The sequence below is a fragment of the Mus caroli genome, unplaced genomic scaffold (assembly GCF_978045245.1).
Source record: "Mus caroli unplaced genomic scaffold, Mus_caroli_1 scaffold_6, whole genome shotgun sequence".
NCBI lineage: Eukaryota > Metazoa > Chordata > Mammalia > Rodentia > Muridae > Mus > Mus caroli.
In genome coordinates this window covers 41,085,600-41,097,111 of record NW_028227261.1, presented here as the reverse complement: position 1 = coordinate 41,097,111, position 11,512 = coordinate 41,085,600, and the positions used below count along the sequence as shown (strand labels likewise).

The window sequence follows — 11,512 nt, the reverse complement described above, 5'->3', positions numbered from 1 at the left end:
TGTACCTAGAAGTGAAGCCACTGCAAATACCCCGATCTCCAAACCATTTTTACCAGGTCCTAAAGTCTCTGAGCAATGCTGGATTTGTTGATTCCTTGCCAGTCCTGAGATCTGAGACAGGATTCCAGATTTGCCATCAAGAGGTGGAGATGGAATTAAACGTCAGCACAATGGACAGCTCCCTCTGGCTTTAGGGAAAGCTCTACATCAGAAACCCTTTTACCATTTTTCTGTGTTGCCAGATCAACCTTCCTAAATTGTCCATCTGACCGCAATTCCACCATTAGAAACTTCCACGATGCCCTAACTTAGTAGCCAAAACCCATTAAAATATCCCCTCCCTTATTTCCAGCATTATGGATAGCCTCTATTCCTACAGAGTTTTGTTCAGGGCAGAACTATACATTCTACCTCTTTGATGAGTCTCCTCTCCCCTCTCCCCTCTCCCCTCTCCCCTCTCCCCTCTTCCCTCTTCCCTCTTCCCTCTCTCCTCTCTCCCCTCTTCTGTTCTTCCCTCTTCTCCTCTCCCCTTTCTCCCTCTTCCCTTCCCCCTCTCCCCTCTCTGCTCTCCCCCTCTCCCTTCTCCCCTCTCCCTTACCTCTTCTTCCCTCTCCTCTCTCCATCCTGTCTCCCCTCCCTCCCTGGTTCCCAAGCTAACAATTGGAGTATTCCAGTCTTAATATTCTTGTCCTTCTATTTCCACTCATTTCTCCAGTGATATCATCTACTCCTGTGGATTTAAATGTATCTTCAAACTAAACCTCTGCCCTGAACATCAGACTTGATAGAACCAGTTGGAGGCTCAATAGTGACCTCAACATTAACACATCAGTAATAAACTGGTTTGGTTTGGGGTTTGGTTTGGTTTGGCTTATGGTAGTGATTAGCAACTTAGTACAGTTTTGAATGGAAGCTGTGAGAACAGATATCTTCGGCTTCTTCCTAGTCTAAAAGAAAGTATTCTTTCAGCATTCAGCTGTCGGCTTTGGGTACACATCCTTTATCACACTGTGAAACTTCTCTTCTTCAACGTTATCAACTGCTTTTTAAATTTTTTCTTTCTTTCTTTCTTTTTTACATATATTGGAATGGTTATATTGTTTTCCTACATGCAATATAATGAGTTCTTTTGATTTTCAAATCTTAAGTCCTTCTTTCATTTCTATTATTAGTCTCATTTGGTCCTGATATACTCTTTTATATATTGTTTTGTGTTCTTTTCATAAGAAAACATGGCCTTTAGTTTTCTTCTCTTGGAATGTTTTTCTCTTAATTTAATAGCAGGTTAATACTTGCCTCCAAAAATTTGGACTGGGAATATAGCCCAGTGGTTGAGTGTTTGCCTAGCATCTGTGAATGTGAGATCCTAAGTACAATTAGACACATACACACACACAACAGCAACAACAACAACTTAGAAACACCTTTCATGTTTTTGATGTTTTGTTGTTATTTGAGGGTTGGGGGTATTAAGTACACCAAAAGGAGCAGCTAGCTGGGCGATGACAAGAGTGCTTCTCACCTCTCTGAATTTTATTCTCCATTATCACTTAGGGAGGTGAGAGTGTTGATAGAATCTTAATAATAGAGGGCTACTGAAGTCATTCATTCCCTCTGCCCATCCAGAAAGCTTTAGTAATCTGTGATGTGCAAAGAATTTGCCCATTTCGTGTCTAAGCTGTCAGATTTACTAGCATTAAATTTCCCAAGAATGTTTCACTGTCTTTTGCCTTTCTGGAGCCTGGGTTATAAATATGTTGAAACATTGTTGCTGTCCTGTGGGTTCTGAACCTCTGTTCTGCTGTTGTTGGCCCTGCCCTGTTTCAGTGCTACAGATTAGGTATTTTCTATTGCTGTTTTCCAGCTCACTGAGCTCTTCTTCCTCAGTGTCTAATCTCAACTGGATCTTTATTTAAATATTACCTCAAGATTTGCACTCTCCTCAGCAGAGCTCACTGCCCTCCTTTTCTGCTTGGTTTTTCTAATTTTCATCATCTGTAACTTATGTACTTATCCATCTGACTTAGTAATCACTTCTCTTTGTTGGAATGTACACACCTCATAGGCAAGAATCTTGTGTGGTTCTACTATCCTGTAGCCCCAGAACAAAGATTGTATTAAGTTCAGAATATACTAAGTGATGAAAAATTAAGAATTAATGTTACCATTTGAAAACCTTCCTGATGCCATTCCTATTTTTTCTGTATTTTGTATCATAGCATTGACTATACTTTTATTGTTGGTGAATATCCATCTCTCCCTTTCCTCTTCCTCTTCCTCCTCCTTCTTCATTCATCTCTCTCTCTCTCTCTCTCTCTCTCTCTTCCTCCCTCCCTCCCTCCCTCCCTCCCTCTTTCTCTCTCTATCACTTGTTTTTGGATACTTTATGGGTTTCTTCCACCCTTCTCCACTCCTCTTCTTCCACCCTTTCAACCCCCTAGCACTAGATCAAAAGACAAAAGGATTGAGGGCAAAGGAAGGAGATCCCTGAATAAAGTCAGGAGTCAGAAAGGGGGCAACATTATTGTTAGATTACTTCCTGCTGGTTAGGGGCATTGAGTTCCTTGGGGCAAGTTTGATCTTCATCATCTGGATATCTAATTTCTTCTTGTTGCTTCTTCTTTGTGCACAACTACTTAGACCACAACCAACAACAACTAACAACTAACCAACTACCCTGCCTCTCAGGGCCCTTGTATTTATATACTCTCTGAAAAGTCCCCAGAATTCCAGATGTTACACAATTGTAGAAACTATCTGTAGCTGGAAAAATCATGCCCCTGCTATAGCACAAGGCAAATCATAGTCAGCTGCTACATAACCCACATCTGAGATTAAAATGAAAATACATTTCTTTGTTTTCCAAAGAAACCAAAATTGCAAAATTGTCACTACCCCCCCCCCCGCCGCCCCGCCCACAGCCCCCCTCCAGTCCTCTCTCTCTCTCTCTCTCTCTCTCTCTCTCTCTCTCTCTCTCTCTCTCTCTCTCTCTCTCACACACACACACACACACACACACACACATACACACACACACACACACACACACACACACACACATGTTCCCTGTGGTGGACACATGTGGAGGGAGGGTTTTTACTGTATGTGAATAGGCTTTTTCTTTTGGAGGCATGCAATTACCCAGAAAAGCAGCAGAGGGCAGCAGAGGGCTGCCTTCCTGACGCCAGTCCTCAGCTTAAGAGAAGACATTATTTATTACATGGAGCTGGAACTTAGACCCACAAAGCCAGAATAGTGGTTCCCTTACAAAAGAACTTAGGGAGCCCAGTTCCCCTATATGGATTTATTAATTCAGTGTCTCCCACCACTCACTGTCACCCACAAACATCATTCAGGCCGCACACCACAAACACACAACACACACATAACATACCACATACATACACACCACACACAACACACACACACAACACATACCACATACCACATACCACATACACCACACACACACACATACACCACACACACACACCGCATACCACATACACCACACACACACACACACACACACACACACACACCACACAGTGCCAGGCCCTTCCTCAGTTAAAAGAGTGGTCCATTTCTAACCTATTCCCTTTTTCTCTAGGTTGTGCCAAGTTCCCTGGTTCAAATGAGATTCTCCGGAGCCTGTTCCCTCATTCCCAGCTCTCTCACTGTAGCTAGCAAACTCCTTGGGGACCTTTAATGCCTACCACTTCTATGAAATTCTTGCCACCAGCAGTAACAGAAGAGGATCGTTGCTAGCTCCAGCTCATGGAACAGGAACCAGGCTTCAAGAGGAAAGAAGAGTGTGCCTAAGGTCACTGAGATTAATGCCTGGAACTGTTCACCATCTGTGGTCCCAAGTCTCAGTAGATAAGCCTGGTGTAAAGGCCAGATAGGTTGATTGGAAGCCTTTTCTCCAGGAATATTTCCTACTATAAACTTCTCTCTCTCTCTCTCTCTCTCTCTCTCTCTCTCTCTCTCTCTCCCCACCCCCCCGTGGCATGTACCCAGAGGTTGCAAGGTTGGGCTTTACCACTTCCTGAGAGCACATGCAGGCTCTTAGTGTACTCAGTACAGCACACAAAACCTTACCAACAAGGAGTAGCTCACATGGAACAATGTGTGGCTGCACAGGTAGATGGGATCTTAGGTTCAACAACACCTGGGCACTCTTGAGTCTCATCCATTCCAAATGCTCACTCCAGCCCCTGAGATTCTCCCACTAGACTCTGCCCTTGATGCCAAAGACACCGTTAACAGATGAGAAAACCACAGCGAATGCTAAGCAGAGGCACAGAAGCTTACAGCAATGCAGGAAGACTGTGCTAGAACAGGAGTCTTCTGGCTGGGCAGTCTTCATCCCTGTCCATAGCAATGCTGGGAACCAGCTGCTGCTTCCTCCTCCCTGGGGTCACTTTTCTACCACTCAGTCCTTCTGCTTCCCAGTGACCTCAAGAGCATCCTCTGGGTAGAGGATGCAGCTGTTGGCATCGCAGCAAAAAGATAGGAAGGGGCTTGGGGAAGCCAAGAGGCAATTCTAGGAAAATAAGAGGCTTCAGCTGCTGGTATCTTTCCAGATGAGCTGCAGATAAAGGTGCCAGGCAACAAAGTCGGTTGTACCGGGTGCAAAAAGTCAGGCTTCAGAGGCAGCCAACCACTGATTTGCTGTGTGTCCCCAGACAAGTCTATTTCCGTCTCTGAACATCAATTTGTGTCATAATTAGGTCAAAGATAACATGCTTATTTGGTGAAGAATCACTTACTGTAGTGAGGCTTGACACAGAAATGTCTTAATACCTAAGTGTTTAAACTTTCTTTAAGTGTTTAAGCATCTCTCTTGCTTCCTCCCACTTAAACCAACAGCAAAGAATCAACAAAGACAATGCCAAACAGAGATCTTGCAGCAAACAAACGTTGTTCTTTCTGTTAAGTAAACAGATGTAGCCCCCGCAATGGGAGCGTCATAAAATCGTGTTTGATGAATGGACAATATAATTAATAATTTACAATCACATTAATGGAGTAGCTGACGTTTGTGGACATTTACAGTGATTGTATCAAGCACAAGGCATTGGTACAGCTACTCTGTGGGCTAGGTACAGTCAAGGCCAGCTTGACGAGTGTGTAACCAACACAGGTACACAGAGGACCTCATACTCGGGCCTTATTGCTCCGTAGTGGCCATCTCGAAATTCAGACTCATTGTATCTGGGTGTGCTCTGTGTGTGAAAATAAAGGAGTGTGCACAGGGTTATTTAAAGCCTCCCCTCACACAGAGACTTGCCACTTGTCAACCTCTAAACTTCCACCTCTCTGAGATGGATTGGCAGGTGCCTGCCTGTTCTCTGCTCCCCAGCCGCTCCCATCTTCCTGATTCTGTGGGGCCTCACTACAGGAACAGGAAGAGAAAGGGAGGGTGTGTCTGCCCAGTCATAGGACAGGGTCCTATAGCCATCCACCCTCTGTGTGCATTTCATATCACCAGGACAACATTAAACAGAGAACAATAAACTTATTATCAGAGAAAATTATAGTAAGAGGAAAACTTATCTCCCTGCCTTTTTAACTAAACCTGCCTGAAGTGAAAATGCATTATTCCTCACAAATTATGTACCTAATCATGAGTTCTGTTCATTGAAAGTACTTGACAGAAATAGATACTGAAGTTCAGAGCGGCTCAGTGATTTGTCTAAGACCACACAGCTAACAAGTAGCAGCATTCAGACAAAGACATCGGTACTGGGAAGAGGGTTCTAAAGTCTTGAAGAACTGCAGCTCAGGAATTAGGAGCCCTGCATCCAACTTTGTGACCAGAATCCTGGGCACGCTGCCCATTCTCATCTTTCCCAAATGAATGTCCTCCAGGGAGTCCTGCAAGGTAGTACAGCTCTCAGGTGTGGCTTTAACTTGCTCAGGCTGTGATTTTGATAGCAATGATCTTGCCGCTCCCTGCGCCCCCCCCCTCCACACACACCCCATGAGAACTCCCAGAAGCTTGTAGATAACAGTCACCCACCCTACGTGATGTCGTGGCATTTAAAGAATTTTCATGCCACTCCTCCATCATGCCGGTGCTGAGATGAGCAAGGAATATTAGCATTGCCGTTTTCTAGACGAGAATGCTGAAGCATCAGAACCAGCACACTCATTGCTTCTCAGGCGAGTTTTAAATGGGTCAACAGGGATCCAGAGGATTAGGGTAACAACATGGGCATCCCCAATGGAGAAGCAGGCATCACCTCAAAAGTCCCAGTGAAGCAGCGCCGCATGGGCCCCTCGGGAGCCCTGGCCTTGATGGTGTTGGCTTGGTCCTTGGACTAGAGGGGTCCATCCCTGAGAAAATAGACCAGAGAAACAGCCAAGTGCTCCTGAGAAAAAGATCTACCAGGTATACAGTGCTTAGAGGGTGATTCAGCATCCGGGGAGGGGGGGGATGTTTGCCCAACACTGAGGTGTGGTCTCCAGAACAAAGATAGACAGAAGACCAAACCGGCAGAGACACCAAATGCAGACTCAGCAGAAAGACCAGCTCCACCAGCAGTGAGGGTGGAGGGTGGCGCATCCTTGGCCCTGCCCCCATTGAGCTGAGATACTCAGCCACTGTTCCCTTGGTATGGATGTAGCATCTACAATAGAAAGACCTCCCACCATGAATAGGTACCTCGATTGCCTGTGGATTATAGTGACCATAAACAAGATGTGTCTATGAAACGGTTTGTGAATTTGGTAACCTCATCTTTCCATTTCCAGCCCACCAGGAAAGCACCAGGGCAGATCTGACCAGTAAAACTGTTTGTGATGATAGAATGATATGAGACCGCGCTTTCCTATGGCCACTAGCCACATGTGTCTACTGGGTAAGGAGCCAGTGGTGCCAAGGGAACAAATAGGACAAAGCTAAATGGGACAATTACCTGTGCATTTGGCATATGTAGTTTGTAGCTTCTGTGCTTGGTTGGAGCTGCTCTAGAAACAAGAAGGGACAATAAAAATGGATCATCTATACCACAACTCCAGGTTTCAAAGGCATCAGCCACTGTCTCCGGCAAAGTAGATGTTTATTTCAGGTACAGAGTTGGGAAACAACCCCAGGAAAGTCCAACAGCTGTCTTCCAACAGAGCTGGAATTGCAGACAGGATTAACTCTCATGATTCCAAAGCTCTCTCCTACCTCTGCAGTACTCTGTCCAGCGCATATCTAACAGGTGGTTGTAATTAAGTGCTTACCACTGGGTTCGACACTTAAAGACAAATCAAGACACACACCTGGGCTTTAGGAGGGCTTCCTCAGGCAAAGGCAGTGTGCAGCTGCCACGGTGAGAATATAGGGATTTAAATCACTTTGGTTTCCTTCCAGGTAGCTCAACGCACCATGTTATAAATATCATTGACGTCTGCTGAGTTTCCAGTTTATATTTTAGGCCATCGTTCCTGCCCAGAATTCCCTATGGAAATACCAAGCGGCCTACTGGGTTTCTAATTTAAATATTAAATCATCGGCTTCTTGACCTTGTCCCCAAACCTTCCCCCTTCTCCACAAATGGCAGGGCTCTTCTCACAGCACCATTCCAAACTTCTAGGGTTGTCCATGGCTCCTTTTTCTTTTATAAAAACATTCTTTCATCTAATCCACCGACAAATATCTTTAACTCTATCTGCAAGAAGCAAACAGAATACTGGGTATCCCCACTACTGCCACTCCACTGTCCTCTTCATCTCCACCCAGACTGAAGACATACTTGGATCCCTCTCTTTTTGTTGTTTATTTTTCCAAACAGTAGCCAGAGTCATCTCTTTTTTAATTTTTTTACTTATTTTATGTGCATTGGTGTTCTTCCTGCGTGTATGTCTATATGAGGGCCTTGGAGCTCCTGGAACTAGAGTTACAGACAGTTGTGAGCTGCCATGCAGATGCTAGTAATTGAACCCAGGTCCTCTGGAAGAGCAGTCGGTGCTCTCTTAATCCCTGAGCCATCTCTGCAGCCCCTAGAGTCATCTTCTATAAACTGAAAATTCAGAGTATGTTCCTCAATGGTTTCTCAAACTCCTTCTACAAAACCCCGCAAGATTTACTTCCTGATGATGTTTCTGTAACTTCATTTCCTATCACTTTTTTTTTTTTTTTTTTTTTTTTTTTTTTTTTTTTTTTTTGCCAACCCAGGTCTTTCTGAGCACTCCTTCATGATACCGTTTTACTTACTCTCTGGCTTCCTGAGGACCTATGCCCAAAAATTCCTTCATCAGAGACAACAGGCATGCCTCACCCTATCTTATTTGGGTTTCCTTCATAATATGCATCCACTTCTAAAGTGTAATATGTGTGCCTTTTGTTGCTTTCATGCTCAAATACAAGCTGGAGCAGATGAGCAGATAAAATAGAAGAAGCCCAATTGAATTTAAATTTCAGATAAACAAGGAATTATTTTTCAATATGAAGTTGTCATAGATATTGGAGGGCTCTTATAATTAAAAAAAAAATAGCTAAACCAGGTGTGATGATGCATGCCATTAATCCCAGAACTCAGGACCAAGGCAGGCAGATCTTTGCGAGTTCAAGAACAGCCTGGTCTACATAGCTAGTTCTAGGGCAGCCAGGACTACATAGAAAGCCTCTGTCCACCCCACCCACCTCCCCCAAAAAATCACTGTTTATCTGGTATTGGAAGTTTACTAGTGTTCAGTATTTTATTTGCTAAATCTGGCAACTCTATACAGAAAGGCAAACACATTGGTTATTGTGTTTATGGCAGCATCCCCAGAGCTAGAACAGTCTCGATATTTCACCACCAGTAAATATTTATTGCATGGATGGGTGGGTGGGTGGATAGATGGATAGATGGGTGGAGGGATGGATGGAAGGATGGATGAATTATTCAACTGGGCCATTAAAACAATGAGCCTAAAGAACCTAAGAGTAAGAGGGATGGAGTCTTTGAAAAACTTTTCAGAAGGTGGAGCCTCGGGTGCCAGTCCCCGCCCCTGCTTCTATGCAGGCAAAACTCTGACTCGGCCGAAAGCAGCTGCGGTCAGCCGCGGTCCGACAGGGGCGGGGCCTACTAACTGTGGCTCCAGACCCAGCACGGGCCAGAGCCGCGGCCCCTTTAACGTTCCACCTCCCCAGCACCACACGCGCCCTCCTGCGTGACGTCACCAAGGGGCGCCCAATGGGGGCGCGGCTTACTGGCAAGCCTTGCCCGGGGCCGCTGCCAAAGGGGAAGTGAGCTAAGACTGGAGCTATGGCTCGGGTCTGGAGCCTGCGGCGGCCGCCGCGGCCAGCACGTCCTGAGAAGTCGCGACCGGAGCAGGGGCCGGAGACGCGGCTGGACTGGCCGCGTCGCGTGTGAGTTGCGGAAGTCGCCGGTGGCGGCGGAACACTTCAGGCTGGCCGAGCGGTGGTCACCCCTCATCACTGCGCCCCCTCTAGGCCCTAGCAGCAGGGCTCCCGCTCCTCTCGCGCGGGTCTCTACAAACTCAGGACAGAAGCCACGGGAAGGTGATCATCCCGAATCCTAGTGGGCGTCCCGGCCTGGGAGTTCTCTAGGCGCCCAGGCAGTGACAGGCGCTCTCCTGTCACCACCTCTCCAGTTAAGGATCAGCGAGTTCCCACTGCCTACTCTGCAAAGTCTCCTCTCCTCCCATTCAAAAACAAGTTTATTTTCCTTCTGCATTGGGAATCTTGTCCCAGAGATCTAAAGTACCTTAGTTTTGTGTATCTTTCTCCCGCTTTCTGGAGCACTCCTAGAAATATTGGTTGCCTACACGACTTAGAATCTCGTGCTTGACTTAGCGGGTTGTTTTGTTTCGTTTTCCTTTTGACAGGTACTAGTTTCAGAAATTTATCCATTTGGATCTCCAGTTCCTTGGCCATCTCTATGTAACTTCCCCCCATCCACCTGAGTCCAATTTCCTCCGGGCTCCATTCTCCAGCCCTCAGTAGATCTGGTCAGTCCCACCTCTGGGTGGGAGTGATCAGGGGGCTCAGGCCCAAGATTTCCAACCCTGGAAGGCAGCTCCAAGTCAGCGAGAGAGTTGGGTGTTGGTTACGAACCTGGCAGCTCAGGAGTGGGCCCGCCACTCACCCCCCACAAAAAGATGAAAAAGCGCAAAGAGCTCAATGCGTTGATCGGCCTGGCTGGTGACAATCGGAGAAAGAAGACCAAGCAAGGCTCAGGCAGCCACCGCCTGCTTCGCACTGAGCCTCCTGACTCAGACTCGGAGTCCAGCACAGAGGAAGAGGAATTTGGAGCAATTGGAAATCGTTCTCGTTTTGTCAAGTGAGTGTAGCAGTGGGGAGGGCTGAAATGGGCAAAAGGCATCTTGCACTACTACCAGACGGGCAAATGGATGAGAAGGAGAGGGGAGTCCCTTGGAAGAAAAAAGGAAGTAGGCCCTGGAAACCAGGAAGAAAGGATGTTGGACAGGGCAAGTGCTAACCCTAAATAAAGAGTAAGCAGTCACTCTAATGTCTAACAAGAGTTTCAAATCTAGGGTGGAAATGTGAACCTGGGGAATGGGCTCATAGCCCAAGAAGGAATTAAAAGGTTACTCATGGAGACAGAGCAGCAGAGAGGCTCTTGGGACTAGGCATTTTTAAAAAGTAGGTCAAGGGACCTTAAGACCAATACTCGTTTTGTGTTTCTTAATGAGTTCTTAATATCTAAATATTGGTGATGGGAGAATATGGTGAAGGACTTACTGTTGAAAGTGTGAACCTTCCATACATAATACCGGGGTGGGGGGGAGCAGTCTTTTTTCCCAAACCAGTTTCAGGTAGAGCACTAAACAAATGAGCTTTGAGGATTGGGGGATTAAGAGGTCAGTTTGTGAGGCAGCTGAAGGAAACCTCAGCCATTTGGACCTGTCAGAGAGCAAACTAAAAGCCAAGGGAGTCCACTGGGGTGTAGAGACCAGAGTTAGGCAGAGGGCTTGGGTGCTACAAGATTTGTGATCTTTTAGCGGGCTCAGAATCTGTGTGCTTTTGTTAAGACTTTGGTTAGTTAAGGACCTCTCCAAGTTTGTGTTGTGAAGGTCATCTGATGAAGTGTGAGTCTCGAAAGTTGCCCTGCTGCCTTAGTTTAGAACTGAAAGCTAGATGAAGTTTGGTGTGAAATCTAGTGTGCTTCTATTTCTGTCCTCCCAAGGCAGTTAAGTTAAAGAATATCAGGTGTCCACTTAAGCCAGCAGATCTGGTTTCTCTCATTCCATTTGCAGTAAAACTTGGTCAAGAGTTTGTGAAGTTTCAATAAATGAGGCAAGGTCTCCTGGGCTAAGTGAGCATGTATTGGGGAATGAGGGGGTGGGAGGGGATAAATTACAGTTCAGGGATAGAATTCCATAGAACCACTCATTTTTACCCTTCTTTCTGTCCGATCTTTCTTTTTATCTTATTACTACTAGGGACTGAGCTAGGTTCTAGTAGTAGGCATAGAACTTGGCAATCCCTCCTCCTTAGACTCCCAGGTACTTGGATTGCAGATGGGCCACTGGGCCCTTCTTGTCATTT

General features: G+C 45.9%; 1 protein-coding gene across 3 annotated transcripts in view; it reads left to right on the top strand.

The window, feature by feature from the left end:
- The first annotated feature begins 9,212 nt into the window (after positions 1–9,212).
- Positions 9,213–11,512, top strand: part of Efcab14 (EF-hand calcium binding domain 14) — a 38,755-nt gene continuing 36,455 nt past the window's right edge. The window contains exons 1-2 of one of the 3 annotated variants that reach the window (XM_021160114.3): positions 9,215–9,502; positions 9,829–10,283. In XM_021160114.3, coding sequence (XP_021015773.1) covers positions 10,102–10,283 — 182 coding nt within the window. In that variant the 5' untranslated portion in view covers positions 9,215–9,502; positions 9,829–10,101. Of the gene's footprint in view, positions 10,284–11,512 lie in introns of all 3 variants that reach the window. The other 2 variants (XM_029476140.2, XM_029476139.2) reach the window with 2 other exon arrangements.